The sequence below is a fragment of the Trachypithecus francoisi genome, unplaced genomic scaffold (assembly GCF_009764315.1).
Source record: "Trachypithecus francoisi isolate TF-2019V2 unplaced genomic scaffold, Tfra_2.0 Lachesis_group15, whole genome shotgun sequence".
Lineage (NCBI taxonomy): Eukaryota > Metazoa > Chordata > Mammalia > Primates > Cercopithecidae > Trachypithecus > Trachypithecus francoisi.
Window position 1 is genome coordinate 44173401 of NW_022681460.1, and position 19979 is coordinate 44193379.

The 19979-nt window shown below is 36.5% G+C and overlaps 2 protein-coding genes and 1 pseudogene across 4 annotated transcripts in view; 2 read left to right on the forward strand and 1 right to left on the reverse strand.

Annotated features, from left to right (window-relative positions):
* The window catches only part of ASCC3 (activating signal cointegrator 1 complex subunit 3), a 392749-nt gene that overhangs the window by 22913 nt on the left and 349857 nt on the right, over positions 1-19979 (reverse strand). For both annotated transcript variants that reach the window (XM_033234693.1, XM_033234694.1), the window contains one exon: positions 13830-14054. In XM_033234693.1, coding sequence (XP_033090584.1) covers positions 13830-14054 — 225 coding nt within the window. The remainder of the gene's footprint in view (positions 1-13829; positions 14055-19979) is intronic.
* LOC117097130 lies at positions 519-4011 on the forward strand (annotated as a pseudogene).
* On the forward strand, positions 996-1880 carry LOC117097132 (mitochondrial fission process protein 1-like). Of its 2 annotated transcripts, XM_033234698.1 has the most exons (2): positions 996-1278; positions 1512-1880. In XM_033234698.1, the coding sequence occupies exons 1-2, from the start codon at positions 1084-1086 to the stop codon at positions 1698-1700; spliced, it is 384 nt and encodes a 127-aa protein (XP_033090589.1). In that variant the 5' UTR covers positions 996-1083; the 3' UTR covers positions 1701-1880. The 2 variants fall into 2 exon arrangements, with proteins under 2 accessions (XP_033090589.1, XP_033090587.1); XM_033234696.1 differs by having other exon boundaries at positions 996-1880.

Sequence of the window (19979 nt, forward strand, 5' to 3'; positions counted from 1 at the left end):
GGACAAAGGGAACACAGTGAAATACATTTTTATGGTATATCCAACCTGTGCTATAGGCTGTTTTTGCCTTCTGATGTGATTTTGGGAAAGTTACTTAGTCTTCATCTGTAAAATGAGAATAATCATTGTACTGCTTCACTAGACTATTGTAGAAAATGGGTCAATTACATGCAAAGCAAGTACAACAAACAGGGCCTGATACAAAGAAAGCCCTCAATAAATGTTCATCATTACCACCACTGTCATGACGTTTGCCTTATGGCCCATCATTAAATAGTTATTATTTTTTTTCTTTTTTGGTAGGAGATACAGGGATGGTATACAGTTCTCCAGATATTCTGGTATAATCTGGTATTTAACATACATTAATTCCAATTTAAATTTGCAAGCATAGGTTTCTAGAAATCTTTCTAATCAGTGTACACTGTCACAGTTCTCTATGTGCATGTGTATGTGAGATGTTGTTTTCCTTTCACGAATTAACATCGTTTTTCTTGTAGTCTTTAAGGATACTGCTGCTCATTTGCTGTGGAGCCAGAGGAGGAGGGGAGAGGCTTGGAAGACACCGACATGAACAAGTTGAAATCATCACAGAAGGATAAAGTTCGTCAGTTTATGATCTTCACACAATCTAGTGAAAAGAACCTCAGTAAGTTGTCTATCTCAAAATGACTGGAAGTTTGATGTTGTAACAGATAATTTTTTCCAAAATCCTGAACTTTATATACAAGAGAGTGTAAAAGGATCACTGGACAGGAAGAAGTTAGAACAACTGTACAACAGATACAAAGATCCTCAACATGAGAATAAAATTGGAATAGATGGTATATAGCATTTCTGTGATGGCCTGGCACTCAATCCAGCCAGCATTAGTGTGTTGATTATTGCATGGAAGTTCAGAGCAGCAACACAGTGTGAGTTCTCCAAACAGGAGTTCATGGATGGCATGGCAGAATTAGGATGTGACAGCATAGAAAAACTAAAGGCTGGGCGGGTCCTGGCCAGGCCGACCCGAGTGCCAGTGGCGGAGGCTGCAGTGGAGCCAGTACAGGCTGCAGTGGCTTAGGCTGTGGCGGGAGAGTCATGTCAGAGCCACAGCCGCGGGGCGCAGAGCGCGATCTCTACCGGGACACGTGGGTGCGATACCTGGGCTATGCCAATAAGGTGGGCGAGGCTTTCCGCTCTCTTGTGCCAGCGGCGGTGGTGTGGCTGAGCTATGGCGTGGCCAGCTCCTACGTGCTGCCGGATGCCATTGACAAAGGCAAGAAGGCTGGAGAGGTGCTGAGCCCCGAAGCAGGCCGCAGCGCCAGGGTGACCGTAGCTGTGGTGGACACCTTTGTATGGCAGGCTCTGGCCTCTGTGGCCATTCCGGGCTTCACCATCAACCGCGTGTGTGCCGCCTCTCTCTATGTCCTGAGCACTGCCACCCGCTGGCCCCTGGCTGTCCGCAAGTGGACCACCACTGCGCTTGGGCTGTTGACCATCCCCATCATTATCCACCCCATTGACAGGTCAGTGGATTTCCTCCTGGACTCCAGCCTGTGCAAGCTCTACCCATCAGTCGGGAAGCCCAGCTCCTCCTGATCACACGCTGGTACCTGGCCTGTGCATCAGCCTCCTCCTGCTTCATGTCACCCTCCCACTCCTGCCAGGGGATGTGGACGCCTGGTTCCCTGGGGTCCAAAGACCCTGGCACCTGAGTGGGTTTGAGCCGGACAGAAGCTTAGAGACAAAGGCTTCAAGAAGCAGTGGCTGCAGAGTCACAGACGGGCAGGACCTGAACCCTGTCTGCTTCCCCTTAATCCATGAGGCTGAGTGGAAGTGGACCCTGGGTGGGCCCAGCCCTGTCTTTTTCAGGAAAACCACTGCTCAGTGAAATAAAAGAGGACACAAACAAAAGGAAGAACATACCATGCTCATGGATAGGAAGAATCAATATTGTGAAAATGGCCATACTGCCCAAGGTTATTTATAGATTCAATGCCATCCCCATCAAGCTACCAATGACTTTCTTCACAGAATTGGAAAAAACTGCTTTAAAGTTCATATGGAACCAAAAAAGAGCCCGCATTGCCAAGACAATCCTAAGTCAAAAGGACAAAGCTGGAGGCATCACGCTACCTGACTTCAACTATACTACAAGGCTACAGTAACCAAAACAGCATGATACTGGTACCAAAACAGAGATATAGACCAATGGAACAGAACAGAGTCCTCAGAAATAATACCACACATCTACAGCCATCTGATCTTTGACAAACCTGAGAGAAACAAGAAATGGGGAAAGGATTCCCTATTTAATAAATGGTGCTGGGAAAATTGGCTAGCCTAAGTAGAAAGCTGAAACTGGATCCTTTCCTTACTCCTTATACGAAGATTAATTCAAGGTGGATTAGAGACTTAAATGTTAGATCTAATACCATAAAAACCCTAGAAGAAAACCTAGGTAGTACCATTCAGGACATAGGCATGGGCAAGGACTTCATGTCTAAAACACCAAAAGCAATGGCAGCAAAAGCCAAAATTGACAAATGGGATGTAATTAAACTAAAGAGCTTCTGCACAGCAAAAGAAACTACCACCAGAGTGAACAGACAACCTACAGAATGGGAGAAAATTTTTGCAATCTACTCATCTGACAAAGGGCTAATATCCAGAATCTACAAAGAACTCAAACAAATATACAAGAAAAAAACAAACAACCCCATCAAAAAGTGGGCAAAGGATATGAACAGACATTTTTCAAAAGAAGACATTCATACAGCCAACAGACACATGAAAAAATGCTCATCATCACTCGCCATCAGAGAAATGCAAATCAAAACCACAATGAGATATCATCTCACACCAGTTAGAATGGCAATCATTAAAAAGTCAGGAAACAACAGGTGTTGGAGAGGATGTGGAGAAATAGGAACACTTTTACACTGTTGGTGGAATTGTAAACTAGTTCAACCATTATGGAAAACAGTATGGCAATTCCTCAAGGATCTAGAACTAGATGTACCATATGACCCAGCCATCCCACTACTGGGTATATACCCAAAGGATTATAAATTATTCTACTACAAAGACACATGCACACGTATGTTTATTGCGGCACTATTCACAATAGCAAAGACTTGGAATCAACCCAAATGTCCATCTGTGACAGACTGGATTAAGAAAATTTGGCACATATACACCATGGAATACTATGCAGCCATAAAAAAAGGATGAGTTTGCGTCCTTTGTAGGGACATGGATGCAGCTGGAAACCATCATTCTTAGCAAACTATCACAAGAACAGAAAACCAAACACTGCATGTTCTCACTCATAGGTGGGAACTGAACAATGAGATCACTTGAACTCGGGAAGGGGAACATCACACACCGGGGCCTATCATGGGGAGGGGGGAGGGGGGAGGGATTGCATTGAGAGTTATACCTGATATAAATGACGAATTGATGGGTGCTGACAAGTTGATGGGTGCAGCACACCAACATGGCACAAGTATACATATGTAACAAATCTGCACGTTATGCACATGTACCCTAGAACTTAAAGTATAATAAAAAAAAAAAAAAAAAAGAAAAACTAAAGGCCCAGATACCCAAGATGGAACAAGAATGGAAAGAACCAGGACGATTTAAGGACTTTTACCAGGTTACTTTTAATTTTGCAAAGAATCCAGGACAAAAAGGAGTAGATCTATAAATGGCCACTGTCTACTGGAACTTACTGCTTAATAGAAGATTTAAATTCTTAGACTTATGGAATAAATTTTTGTTGGAACACCATAAACGATCAATAGCAAAAGACACTTGGAATCTTCTTTTAGACTTCACTACAGTGATTGCAGATCATGTGTCTAATTATGATAAAGAAAGAGCATGGCCTGTTCTTATTGATGACGTTGTGGAATTTGCACACCCTCAAATTGCTGGGACAAAAAGTACAACAGTGTAGCACTAAAGGAACCTTCTAGAATGTACATAGTCTGTACAATAAATACAACAGAAAATTGCACAATTTCTGCTGGCTGGACTGAACTAAAGGTCAATTCTCACAATTCAGACTGAGGGTTGGGACAAAACTTTAAGGATACATCTTGGACCATATCGTATTTCATTCTTCTAATGGTGGTTTGGGCTTGTCTTCTAGTCTGGGACGCTCTAAACACTTATAATTCCAACATTGTGGATTTCATCTTGTATCTGTGGACCATCCTACTTTATTCTCGCGTAAGTCCTAGAAGCTTTATGGTGATTATTTTGAGGTTTCCATTCTCACATAAAGCACAATGCTGTCTTCATTAGAAAACAGGTGGCATAAGAATTAAACATATGAACATCACAAAACAATTTATAAGAACTGTTTAAACATATGCTTTGGGCTAATTGCAAAGACTATGCTAATAGCACTTCCAATAAGGGTGATATATTTAAGTATACTGGATCTAGAATGGTATTTTGGTTTGGGGGGAATTTTTTTTTTTCCTGGCAAATCACGTAAGTTGTTGATGTGACTAGAGTATCTGATGAAAAAACAACGCCAGAATAACCAACATGAAAATTTTTTAGGATAACTTGGTGCCTACCTGAAAAATGTATTGTGTTTCAGACTCTTGATTTCAAAAGGTTCACAGATCTAGTCTGAGCTTACCTTACCTATGTTTATATATAGTTGTCCTACGGGGAGCTTTTATTTAGAAAATGTCTGCATAATGTAAGATTCTACTCCTGTCCACATTATGCACTACATAATTGGACTTCTTATGCTTTTGAAATGCTTATCTGCCTGTCACATAAGTTAAACTATTTAATTTGTTCTGAATGTTTTGGATTGCTACACAACACAATATTCTAAATTTAGGCATGAGGGTTTATGTTTTGTTTTGTTTTTACTTTTTTTTTGTCATTGCACTATGGAACACAAATGAAATTCTCTTAATTTATAAGAAGACAGTAGGAGTTAAATTTTGAAAATGGTTGTGATGAGCCATGAAGTTCAATCTTTATAATGTAAGTACTGCTCTTTCAGACAAATAGTCCATTTTTGATGACTTCTTATTTTGTTGAAATTGCTTTAACTGCTAATCACTGTGGTTGCCAAATATTTACTTCAGGAGCAAAGATTTTCAAACAAGCATACACGATGCAAAATACCAATCTGGCTTCTAGTCTGTTTACTCTTTTTGTTTCATTCAGATTAGCTCAGTTTTCTCATGAAAGCAGAATGCTATCTTGTGTGTGTGTGTGTATATATATGTATGTATATTTTATTACAAGACCCATGAGCTGCTTTTATGCTGAAAATGGTCATTTCTCTGTTCACTTACTGACACTCAAAGAAGGGTTCTTTGCTTTCTAAACATTTCCGTAAGGCAGGCTAGAAATGTAATACTTCAAATGTTAGATGATTATAGTCTTTTGATAAGAATAGATTCTGCTTGGTATATCCAGGCACTCTCTAAGGTCTAGGGTTGATATTAACAAAGGAATGTACTTTAGAATAGCAGTACATTTTATGCAAATATGGAAATTATTTTAAGAAACAATGACATATTAAAACTGCTTTTCATTTACATGATTTTGAAATAGACTAGAAAGCTTTTCCTATAGACATATTAATATTTCAATCATAACTTTAATTCAAGAATATAGTTTTACCAAAAGAAAAATTTGAAAATTTATATTCAGGCTACTGGAATTGGTTATTAAAAGCAAAAGGAAAAAGAAGAATCTTGCTGCTTTCGGTATTACCTGATTTCATTTTTATAAATATAGAGGAATTTTAATTATAAAAAATTTTTAAAAGATATGTGTCTATATACGTATATGTACTGTTTTGTTTCCTGTCTTGAAGATTTTAAGTTATGGTTATTGTTTTCAGACTGATTAATTCACATATGCTGTGTTTTGAAATAAGATCCCATTAGCTGTTTTTTTTTTTTTTTTTTCAATATAAAGTGTTTTCTTTAAAAATCTGATATTGGTTCATGGCCTAGTGCCTTGGATTTCACATATTTTTCTTTTTAAATGCAAAACTTTTTCAACAGAATAGTGTTTGTCATCAGGTTAGTACTAAACATTTATAATTACTGTATAATTATAAACAAAATTACATAAAAGCTTTGAATATAGTTACGGAGCATTAAAGTTAAGGTTGTTCACTATGATGGCATCTTAGAATTAAACAAAACTTTTACTAGGGCTGAAAAAAAAAGAATATTGCTGCTAAAGTCCTTTAAAATAAATCTTTTTTTTTTTTTTGAGACGGAGTCTCCCTCTGTCACCCAGGCTGGAGTGCTGTGGCCAGATCTCAGCTCACTGCAAGCTCCGCCTCCCGGGTTCACGCCATTCTCCTGCCTCAGCCTCCCGGTAGCTGGGACTACAGGCGCCGCCACCTCGCCTGGCTAGTTTTTGTAGTTTTTAGTAGAGACGGGGTTCACCGTGTTAGCCAGGAAGGTCTCGATCTCCTGACCTCGTGATCCGCCCGTCTCGGCCTCCCAAAGTGCTGGGATTACAGGCTTGAGCCACCGCGCCCGGCCTAAAATAAATCTTAAAATACCTACAAGTGTTTTGATCTAAAATAAATCTCAAAATATACACAAGTGTTTTGATCTGTTAAAATGTAGGCTGCAGGCTTGATAACATGACCTGAAGGGCAAATCTAGCCTCTATGACTTCTGAAAAAATACTTTCCCAAATTAACTCAGTAAATTGACAGCACAATTAAACTTGGAAACACACAAACACACAGCCTTCTGCTTCTCAGATCACTGAGTTCAGGCTCCATAAGCCATGGTTTCTCTTTTGGCATAACACATATGAAAGTTCAATTACTGGGAAGTTTAGAAGTACATACCACATATAGGAAGTAGTGAGAGTGACCGAGATAAAAACACATATTCTTATACTATTTGGGTTAGTATTGTATTTAGATGTGTTTCATTTAACTTGCAGACTGGTGGCGCTTCTTAGAAAGGATCAGAGATATCAGAGCAAGAATAAAAGTCCTGGAATCTCCATTTGGTTTCAGCACAAATTGCCTCAACAAATCACCTTTAGCAGAGCTATTTAACTTCTCTGAAAACCAACTGCTTTGTTCTTTGATAAAAACAGCGTCAGGGCTAGGTGTGGTAGCTCACGCCTGTAATCCCAGGAGTTTGAGACAAGACTGGGCAACATGGCAAAACTCTATCTCTACAAAAAATACAAAAAAACTAGCCAGGCGTGGTGGCTTGCACCTGTAGTCTCAGCTACTCAGGAGCCTTGAGGCCCAGAAGTCAAGGGTGCAGTGAGCCAAGATGGTGTCACTGCACTCCAGCCTGCGAGACAGAGCAAGATCCTGTTGCCCAGGCAAAAACCAAAAATCAAAAATCAAAACCAACCAACCAAACAAAAACACACAAAAAAGGCAGAGAGGTACTCAAAACACTAGACATTTATCATTAGTTCTGGTTTTGTCACCAAATTTGAAAATTTAGGCAACTCACTTAAATTTTTGATACTTTTTACTTTTAATTTTTCCATAAGAGCTAACATGAAGCTTTTCTTTGGTATATCCAGCACAGAAAGGTTGTCATATCACTTACTACATTTTACAAATACATTTTATAGTTAATATGATCAAGAAGAGGATTTCAAAGGTAAAGGGCAAGGACAGTCAATTCCATAATTATGCAACTTACAAATTAGAATATTCTAAACAGATTTTAAAAATTGAGATATGCACAGTAATTTTAACATTTATTTTTGTTAAGGGGGATAGCAAAGGAAATGCTAGTAACAGTAAAATATTAAAAGTAAAAGACATTTTTGTCAAATATCTCAAACCAAAAAATGACACAAATGCCCTTGATACATAATTTGAAATGGGATAGGAGAAGCAAAGGCAGGCTGTATTGTAGACTCTGACTTCAAGCCAGGAGGAATAATTCTACTACAACTACGTTTTTCTTTCGTGAAAGACTACTAGAACATGAGTAGTCAAGACTACAGAGTTTTCATAACCTGGATGATGGTGCAAATAAAAGGTATGCTTCTATGAAATAAAGGGAATAGTTAAGTTACTATGATAAAGCAATGAAATACAAGAACTACTAAGAATGAAGATACTAAGACCTATTTCTGAGTCCTGAAATTTTTGTTTACTTTATAAACATTAACTAAAGCACTACTCTTCTAAGGTGTTAGCTTTACTCAGACACCAAAGGTTAAGTGACTTGCCTATGGCCTTATACTAAAATGGCAGCAGAGGAGAATTTACAGTCAGAACTGGTGGCAGATTCCCATCCACAGTTCACAAGATCATGCTGATGTCCCATGAGAGCGGTAGTATAACTTTCAATCAGTCAGCGGAGCCGCAAACTGCTTGAACCAGTACTTTCTTTTGTTTTTTTTTTTTTGAGATGGAGTCTCGCTCTGTTGCCCAGGCTGAAGTGCAGTGGCCGCATCTCAGCTCACTGCAAGCTCCGCCTCCCGGGTTCACGCCATTCTCCTGCCTCAGCCTCCCGAGTACCTGGGACTACAGGCGCCCGCCACCACACCTGGCTAATTTTTTGTATTTTTTTAGTAGAGACGGGGTTTCACCGGGTTAGCCAGGATGGTCTCGAGCTCCTGACCTCGTGATCCGCACGTCTCGGCCTCCAAAGTGCTCGGATTATAGGCTTGAGCCGCGGCGCCCGGCCTGAACCAGTACTTTCTAAGGCCAATAGTACCCGCGTATCAAATGAAAACAACAGGGTACAGAATTAGAACTGCCAATCAGTCATTCTCTCCAAGTTTCCCAGTGGCAACTCTAATATTCTTTCCTCTTTATGGCTTGTTTACTTTCATACAATTTTGTAGAGAAATTCCGAGAGTGAGAGGATTCAGAATATGAGCTGTTTTTTTTTTTTTTTTTGAATGGAGTCTCGCTCTGTCACCCAAGCTAGAGTGCAGCAGTGTGATCTTGGCTCACTGCAACCTCCGCCTCCCGGGTTCAAGCAGTTCTCAGCCTCAGCCTCCCGAGTAGCTGGGATTACAGGCACCCGCCACTACCCCCGGCTAATTTTTGTATTTTTAGTAGAGGTGGGATTAGCCTGGTCTTGAACTCCTGAACTCGTGATCCACCTGCCTTGGCTTCTCAAAGTGCTGGGATTACAGGCATGAGCCATGGCACCCAGCAGAAGCTGGTTTTCATCTCTTTACAATGCAGCTTATTTCCAGGTGGCTTCCGACAAGCCAAATCAAACATTTAAGATGGTCAAAACTAATGCTTATAACTTAAAATAGAGGAAAACTGCATACACAAATGTCTAATAACAGATAACTCACTAAATAAATTATGAAATTTTATATGAGGGAATATAGCATAGCCATTACAAATTATTCTTGAGAACAATATTTAATGCTATAAATTATTAGGCATTTATAAAATAACATATTTCTATAAGAAAAGAGTGTGTGTGTGTGTAAATTTACCAAGAAAAAGTCTCCAAAGAAAAAAAAGAACTGTACACAACTACTGCATTTTAGTTAGTATATGCTTTTTGCAAGAGAAAGGGTTGGTAATTCTAAAACTACATCACTGAATATTCTAGGATGGAGGAGCTAAATAAATATATCTTTATTAACAATACTGTGATACCTTATAGGTAGAAAGAGGAGTTAGAAAGAGGAGTTATTAATAAAAAAGGAGGAAGACTAAGTGAACCCTTTGGTCCTAGATTGAAATACAAGGTATAAGAATGATAAATATAGATGTTTTTACACACACATACACATGTCCATGAGAGGTAAATGGACATGCAAATAAATATAAATGTCTGTGTATACATACTTACATTTCCTTGTTTTGTACACAGAGAGGGCCTAGAAGCAAAGACTCCCAAGTAGCAGTGGAATGCAGCAAGTACCCAGATTTTCTATTTTTGAGACAGGGTTGTGCTCTGTCACCCAGGCTGGAGCACAGTGGCTTGATCATGGCTCATTGCAGCCTTGACCTCCTGGGTTCAAGCAATTCTCTCACCTTGGAACCCCCTACCGTCCACCACCACACCCAGCTAATTTTTAATTTTTTTTTTTGTGGAGATGGGGTCTTGGCCTCCCATCTTGGCCTCCCAAAGTGCTGAGATTAAAGGTATGAACTACTATGCTCAGTCCAGATTTTAGTTTCTACAACCATCTCTAATAAAAGGAACCAAGGTTCTTATAAAAAAAAAAAATGATTCCAAGGCTGGGGTAAGGACAGCACAAGATGCCAGATGCAAGGTAGCATTCAAGAAACACTGGGGTGAGTCTATACTTATATAAATAAATAACTGAATAAAGTAAATAAATGGGGAAGAAGGGAAGTTCTTCCTTATCATATAATTCCAAGAATGATTAAAATAGAAATTCACAATAGTAATTGTTCTGGGCAAATATCACAAATGGATGCTGCAAATAATGTTAAAAACTATGACAAGAAACAGAATATTTATATAATCTCAAAGTTATTTTCCAAAATATATTTATTAATTACAAAAAAAGAGTAACTGTAGTGAAGAAGGCTGGCAGACATCAACTCAACTGTATAAAGTCAATATCATTGCCACACACATCTGTCATAAGCCTCCTGATACGATACACTGAGGACAAACCATCACTGCTGTCATATTCTTGACAAAGAATACCACAAACTTAAATGTAATCATAACGGGCAAATCCAAACTGTGGGATAATCCATAAAATAGCTGCCTGGTACTCTTCACAAGTGCCAACAAAGACAAGAAGGCTAAGGCGACATGACAACTAAATGCAAAGTGGGATCCTGAATTGGATCATGGTACAGAGAGAGAAAGGGCAATTATTGGGATAAAATTCATATTGACAAAATTTGAATAGGTCTGTAGATTTGTTAATAGGACTGGACCAACACTGAATTAAGATGTTAACTTTTGGGGAGGTTGGGTAAAAGGTATAAGAAAATTTCATTGTAGTATTTTGCAAATACTTGTAAGCTTGAAATTATTTCAAAACAAAAGTCTAATTTAAAAAAATTAAAAATTCACTGAAAAAAAGAAAAGAGCCTCATATTCATGTGGGTGAAGGTATAATTACTATGAATGACTTTAATTTTAGTATGCTGCTTTTCCAATTACCTACAATGAAGTGTACTATTTTTCTCTTTAGATGCTATTTAGAAGGATCAACCATATTTAAGGAATATAAATATTATCCAGACTCTGTATATAAGGATATATATAGATATATATACTATATAAATATATATACTGTATATAAAAATATCTAATAGAGGCTAAAAAGTACCTGGCTGAATCCTTTTCCTTAAAAGTAAATATAGAAACAGACTCCTTTAAGACATTTCCTAGATTATTATCTAGTTTTTGAATCATTATTGACTGAGTGCTAAAAAAGAATCAATGAACTGATCACGCAATATAGGTTTTAGAAGTAATCTACATACAAAAATTATAACGTACAATCAAAATATCTGTAAATATAAAAATTTAATTTATCTTGCCATTTCTCTTCAACCCTTTCTGACCCCAGAGTTCATTAACAAGTCAGTGTTTGAGAGAGGAAAGGAAGTTATAGGAAACACAAATGAGTATCCAGGGCAACAGCTAAAACTTTAGGACCTTTAACCTTTGAGAAGTGTGACTAATAAGCAGTAGCAAATCACCTTCCTCAATAAGTAAACCATGTGTTAGTTACAAAAAGTGTAAAAACATGTTATATGTTTATTATAGCCTTACTTTCCTTCCAATTTTTGATAACTTGAGCTTACTCTATCTTTTTATAGTACTTCTAGTTTCTAAAACAATAAAATTGTTATTTTTGATAATAAAAACGCTTGAGGTTAATTTTAAAACATTCAAACATTTAAGAACAGCATAAAGAAGAAATTAAAAATCACCCCAATTCCTGCTACCCAGATATGGCTACTGTTAAACTTTTGGTGGACACCATTCTGGATCTCCTCTCTGGGTATATATTCATACATAGATATGGACATTCTACACAAAGTAGAGTTCATAAATGGAATTGTAATATTTTGTAGTATTCTAATAACTTGAGAGATACTTAGGTTATTTCTAAGCCTTAACTTTGCAAATCATTTCATAATGTATATTCTTGTATACATATTTATATAGACTAACTTACTCTACCTTTAAAGATCTTAAATCTTTTGAAAATTTTAAAAATGGGTTTTTATGAAAAAAAAGGTTTAAAAAACATGTCCGAAAAAGGTATAAAGTAGAAAATCAAAATCCTTTATAATTGCAATCCTTTAGGTATTCTTCCCCCACCAAAACCAGCTCCTCTGACAATCATCCCCCAGTAATGTTAGCTCCATGCTTCTAGTTGCTATGGAGAAAAGCCTTGAAATCATCTTTGGTTCCTTGCTTCCCTAAAAACCCTTGTTCAATTCATTAGAAGAGTCTGTTAGTTCTCCTTAGACAAATATTTAGTATCTGACCAATTTTCATCAACCTCACCCATTACTAACTTGATCAAACCACCATCATTTTATTGTCTAGCACTAGAGCACTTAAGGTATAAAAAGGTCATTGATGTGGTTTCAGATTCCACATTGCAACTAACCTTCAAGAAATATCGCTTGTCAGGTTCTAGTGTAGCATTAAAGAAGAATACCCACAATTATCTGAAAAGGCTATAAAAATACTCTTCTCTTTTTAAACTGCTTACCTCTCAAGGCTGGATTTTTTTTCATATACTTCAACTAACACATCCTATTGCAATAGGCATTTTATGTTGATTGTAAAAGAAGATATATAAACCTAGTTGATATCTCATAAGTTGGATATTAAAGATACTTGCAAAATGTAAAAACTGCTATACTTCTCACTAATTTTTTTTTATTGTTTTAACCATCTCTTTCAACCTTTTTTACAATAAGCCTCCTGGATATTCCTTGAATATACCAAGTAATTTCCTACATTAAAACTTTCTTAGTGTTTGAATACACACCTGCAGAGACCCTATGGTTTACTCTCTTCTTTCATTTTTAGTTAAATGTTACCTTACCAGTGAGATAGTTCCTGAATACCATATTAAAAAACAGTACAGGCTGGGCGCGGTGGCTCAAGCCTGTAATCCCAGCACTTCAGGAGGCCAAGACGGACGGATCACAAGGTCAGGAGATCGAGACCATCCTGGCTAACCTGGTGAAACCCCGTCTCTACTAAAAAATACAAAAAAAAGCTAGCTGGGCGAGGTGGTGGGTGCCTGTAGTCCCAGCTACTTGGGAGGCTGAGGCAGGAGAATAGCGTAAACCCGGGAGGCGAAGCTTGCAGTGAGCTGAGATCCGGCCATTGCACTCCAGCCTGGGCAACAGAGCGAGACTCCATCTCAAAAAACAAACAAACAAACAAACAAAAAGTACAAAACATTACCCTCCATCTTTCTCTCTGTTTATTTATTTTACCATTCTTTATTTTTTTAAAGCAGTTATTTAAAAATACCAGTTATTACCTATTAATTTATATTCTAAATTAATTTATATTCTAAATTGTCTTACCAAACTTGACTGAAAGTCCATAATAGAAGGGACTCTTCTGTCTTGTTCATTATTATATGCTCAGTGCCTAGAAAAGTATCTGGCACATAGTTTGCCTTCAATATGTTTTAATATAATGGGTGACTAAAAATGTCATCTTACTTCATTTATATTTGTTTTTACTTTGGAAATTCTTGGTATGATCAACCAGTTGTTTCTCAACAATGCTACCATAAAGTTGTTAAATGCAAGTACATTTTATCCTAAAACTAGAAAAAAGAGGGCAGGAATGATGGGAGAAAACACACATAGATATTAGAAGTGACTTTCATACCTGACATACTCTGAGAGCTTGGTCCAAGACTGTTTTGGTATCAGTGTCATAATCTGGGCAGGGTAGCATGGCTCGGCTGAGATGTGCCTGTAGTAGGAGATGTGCTTTGGTGTGAGGGCTGTCAAATGAATGAGGATTTAATTCAATGGGAAGACATTTTGCCAGTTCACTATTCATATGATCTTCATTGTGTCTCACGGGTAAATCTGTATATTCTTCTGCATCCTGAAAAAAAAAAAGCCCCACATGGCTGGATCAAAGTATAATAATCAATGTACTTCTTAGCTCTACTGACATTTAAAACATGGCTCAGAAAAATCATACAATAACCATATCCCTTAGAATTTTGCTTGTTCAATACTATCATTAATACATAAGCAATGTATTAGTGATAGTGAGTAATGTACAATCTATGTGAAATTCATGAATGTTCCTTTGTATTTACAGTCAACAAAAATAATAGAGTATTTACTAGGCATCACACACTATGCATGATACTGGGGTCACAGCAGTGAACCAGAAATTGAGAGTTCATCAGGGAAGGTAGATAAAAAAATTCTATAAAGTGTAATAAATGTTATGATACGGTAAAAGTACAGAGTGTTGAATGAAAATTCAGTTTGGGGGACCTTCTTATTTTAGAGGGCGAGGGAAAGCTTTCTGAAAAAGTGATGTTTAATTTAAGATCTTGTGAATGAATGGAAGAAATAAGACCGGGCTGGAGAAAGGGGCAAGGACAAGACTGGCAAGATGAGAAAAGGGTAAAGAGGAGAATTAACTTACTATTTATTGTAAACAATTAGATCACACACAGAGTCAGACTGTTCTGGAATGTTTTGATTTTCCATCTTAGATTTTTAGGGTACAGTAGTGAAAAGTAGTCTGCATGATATCAGTCAATAAGTGCCAATTGAACCTACAAGCGAAACTAGAACTGTTGTGTTAAAAAATAGACTGATCTATTTATTAGTGTTTGTTGTGAAACAAAAATCATATTTTCCAAATATGTAGTTATTTGAGATTGTCCATGGATGTTGATATGAATCCTACATCAGACACAGCATTAATTGGATATGTTAATATTCAAACAGGGGCTGGATTTATCCTCCTACTGCAACTGCCCCTTCCTCCAAAAAAAAAAAAAAAAGACAAAACCTATGAAACAGTGATCTTCAAGATGCTGAACACAGAACTATGAAAGACAATGATCCCTGATATATAGAAAATAAACTAGGTGAGCCTTAGCATTGCCTCAGCTTACTGCATGGAGAGTTACCATACTGTGGTGTAGTGAGAGGAAATTCAGGTACACCTGGAGGACTCCCTGTATTGAGGCGATGAAGACAGCCTTGCCTAAGTAGTGGAGAGTAATTAGCTCTACGACAAATATTACTCTAACCTGCCGAGCAAATTAAAAAAGCAACACCTAAAATGATCAAACAGCTTCCAAGTAAATTAACTGCATTCCAGAACAGAGCTCAAGAAGATTTATAGGAATACAAAAAATATAGTACTCAAGAAGGTGAAATTCACAATGTATGGCATCCAATTAAAGATTATCAACTATGCAAAAAAGCAGGAAAAGAGGATCTATAACAAGGAGAATAATCAGTCAATGAAAACTTAGGAGTGACATAGATCTTAGAATTAGCAGACAAAGAAAACAGTTGTTGCAACTGTATTTTACATATTTAAAAAGTTACTGACAACTACTCAATTCAAATTTCTAGAGATGAAAATTTCTAGAGACGAGATTTTTCATCTCAGACATTTTGTTTTTTATGAATTTTATTAATGGAAGAATACACATTGAAGAAGAAATTCATAAACTTAAAGACATTAATAGAAACTATTAAAAATGAAATACAAAGAGAAAAAAGAATTAAAAAAATCAACACAACATCAGTGAGTTGTGAGACAACCTCAAGTGGCCAAATGCACAGTGTGGAAGGAAGGGCAGAAAAAAATTTGAAGAAATAGTCACTGGAAAAGTTCTAATTTGATATAAACTATAAATCTATAGATTCAAGAAATTCAACAAACCTCAAAGAAAACTAAAGAAAATTATACAATCATAATTAATCACTACTGAATTGCTCAAAATCACTAATAAATAGAAAATATGAAAAGCAGCCAGAGGAAACACTATGTTACATACAGTGGAAGGAAGATAAGAAAGCAAGTTGCTCATCAGAAATAATGCCATAAGGCAACAGTGAAGCAACATCTTTAATTTACTGTAAGAAAAACAACGGTCGGGCCGAGAGCGGTGGCTCATGCCCGTAATCCCAGCACTTTGGGAGGCCGAGGTCCGCGGATCACGAGGTCAAGATTGAGACCATCCTGGCCAACATGGTGAAACCCCATCTCTACTAAAATTACAAAAATTAGCTGGGCATGGTCGCGCGCGCCTGTAGTCCCAGCTACTCAGGAGGCCCAGGCAGGAGAATCACTTGAACTCGGAAGGCAGAGGTTGCGGTGAGCCAAGATGGCGCCACTGCACTGCCCTCTGGAGACAGAGCAAGACTCCATCAAAAAAAAAAAAAAAAAAAAAAAACCTGAATAAATAAAAAAAGGAAAAGAAAAACAACTGTCAATCTAGAATGCTAAAATTCAGCGACAATAAATATTTCAGAAGTGAAGAATTTTCAAACATACAAAAACTGAAATAATTCAGCTGATGCGCTTAATGTTAAAGTTATTGTTCAGGCAGAAGACAAATTATACCAGATGAAATATGGCTCTACACAAAGAAATGAAGAGCACTAAAAGTGGTAATTTCATGGATAAATATGTAATAATTTGTTATTACTATTTTAATATCACTGAATACAAAATGATTGTTTAAACAAAAATAATAAATACACATTATGGAGTTTACAATACATGCAAAAGTAAGATATATGACACAATAGTATAACTTCTAGTAGAGGAGAAACAGAGGTATAATATTCTGAGGTTCTCTTATGATACATGAAGTCTTATAATATCATTTGAAGATAAACTGTGATGTTAAAAATGTACACCATAAATCCTAAAGCAATCACTAAAATAGCAAAATGCAAGAGTTATTTTAGTAACTCATCATAGAGGATAAGAAGTAACTAATCTACTCTCCAAGAACTAAAAACGGAACTAACTACCCCTTGACCAAGCAGCTCCAAAGGAAAAGAAATCATTGTATCAAAAAGGTATCTGTACTTGTATGTTTATTGTAGTACTATTCACAATAGCAATGTTATGGAATAAACCCAAGTGTCCATCAATGGATAACTGAATAGAGAAAATGTGGTATACGCCATGGAATACTATGCAGCCATAAGAAGAATGAAATTATGTCTTCTGCAGCAGTATGAATGGAGCTGGAGAACATGTAATCCCACATGTTCTCACATATAAGTGGGAGCTAGACAATGGGTATACACGGACACACATACACGCAGAATTAATAGACACTGGGGACTCCAAAAGGAAGAAGAGTGGGAGCGAGATAAGAATTGAAAAATTACTTATTGGGTACAATGCTCACTACTTGGGTGATGGGTACAATAGAAACCTACACTCCACCACACAATACATCCATGTAACACACCTGCACAAGTACCACCCTGAATCTATAAAAAATGTTTTAAAAATAAACAATTAATCCACATGAAGGTAAAAATAGAGAACAAAAATATAAAGAACATACTTCACATGGAGCATGTCTCTGGAAAACAAATAAGATTATATACTTAAACCTAAGCATATCAGCAGTCACATTAAATGTAAATGGTCTAAACAACTCCAGTCGAAGTCAGACATTATCTACATAATAAAGCATGACCCAACTAGAGTTGTCCCTTGGTATCTATGGAGGATTGGTTCCAGGACCCCCTGCAGATACTTAAATCCAGATATTCAAGTCTCATATAAAATGTGTAGTATTTGCATATAACTTACACATATCCTCCTGTATACTTTAAATCATCTCTAGATTACTTATAATACCCAATACAATGTAAATGCTATGTACATACTTGTTATACTGTATTGTCTGGGGAATAATGACAATAAAGAAAAGTCTATACATGTTCAGTACAAATGTAGCCATTTTTTGGTTTATGAATATTTTCGATCTGCAATTGATTGAATCTATGAATGCAGAACCCATAGACACAGAAGGCCAACTATATATGTTTGCCTACTACCAAACACACACTAATATACATATATAAATACATGTATGTATGTGTAGATATGTACAAATTAATGTGTATATAGAGAAAAATATGTTAAAAGTAAAGGAATAGAAAAAGATATACTATGCTAACAGTGGTTCAACAAAAGGCAGAGTGGCTACATTAATTTCAGACAAAGTAGATTTCAGAGCAAAGATTATCATCATGGATAAAGATGGTAACGTCATAACTATAAAGGAGTCAATCAGAAGGACATAACAATCTGAAACATTTATGTTCTGAATAACAGCTTCAAAATCCGTGAAAAAAAAAGTGTAGAAGTACATGGAGAAATAGAAAAAAAAAACCAGTATTGCTGAAGATATCAATACCTATCTTTCAATAATCACTAAAACAAGTCGAAAAAATCAGCAAGAATATAGAATTGAACAACACTGTAAACTAAGCTGACTTGATTGACATTTATAAAACACACAACCCAACAACAGTAGAATACATTTATTCTCAAGAACACAGAGACTATTTACTGAGATCGTATTAGCGGGCCATAAAAACAAATTTTAAGTGATACTTTGACTGCAAGAAAATTAAATGAGAAACCAATGACAGATCTCTGGAAAATCCCAAATATTTAGAAACTAAGTAGTACACCTCTAACTCATGATTGAAAGAAAAAATAAAACAGGAAATGAGAAAGTATTTTGCACATTCATGAATGAAAATAAAAACATAGTGTCTCAGATTTTGTGGGACAGCACTGGAACAGTACTTAGGAGGGATTTATAAAACTAAACATCTATATTAGAATTGAAGAAAGGTCTCAAATAAGTGACTTTTGTTTCCACCTTAAAAAACTAGAAAAAGAACAGTAAATTAAGTCCAAATAAGCAAAAGAAAGAATGAAAATTAAAGTGAAAATCATTGAAATAGGAAACAAATACAATAGAGAAAACAAATGAGGCCAAAAGCTGGTTTTTTAAGATCAACAACACTGATACTCCTCTAGCAAACAGATCAGGGAAAAAGGAGAGAAGACACACATCAATATCAAGTATAAGAGGAGTGACATAACTGCAGAATTTACAGATATTAAAATAATAATTAAAAAATAATATGAACAGCTTTATCCCTTTACCTATAAAAACCAAGATGAAACAGATAAACTGCTTGAAAGACACAAAACATTAAGAAGAAATAGAAAACTCAAGAAGAAATAACCTGAAAATCCTTACATGTATTAAAGAAATTCAATTTGTAGTAAAAATCTTCTGACACAGAAAACTCCATGCCCTGATAGCTTCCCTGGTGAATTCTATCAAACATTTAAGAAAGAATTAAAACCAATTCTATAAGAACTTTCCTGGAACATCAAAGAGAAAGAAATATTTCCCAACGAATTTGATGGCACCAGTTCTGTCTGTATGCCCAAACAAGATAATAACATTAAAGGACAAGAAAACCACAAAATATCTCTCATAAATGTAAAAATTCTAAACAAAATTTTAGCAAATTTAACAATATATAAATAGAATAATACATCATGACCAAATGAAGTTTATTCTGGGGATGCAGGATTGGTTACACACTCAAACATCAATAAATATAATTCATCTTATAAATAAACTTTAAAAGAAAAACCACATTATCTCAGTCATACAGAAAAAAAAATCAGACAAAGTTCAACATCCATGCCTAACAAAAACTCTCAGCAAACTAAAGAAGGTTACTTTTTCAACTTCATAAATGGCACTTCTTTTTTTTTTTTCATTTTTTTTTGAGACGGAGTCTTGCTCTGTCGCCCAGGCTGGAGTGCAGTGAGTGGCACCATCTCAGCTCATTGCAAGCTTCACTTCCCGGGTTCAAGCGATTCTCTTGCCTCAGCCTCTCAAGTAGCTGGGACTACAGGCACATGCCAGCACACCTGGCTAATTTTTTTATTTTTAGTAGAGACAGGGTTTCACTGTGTTAG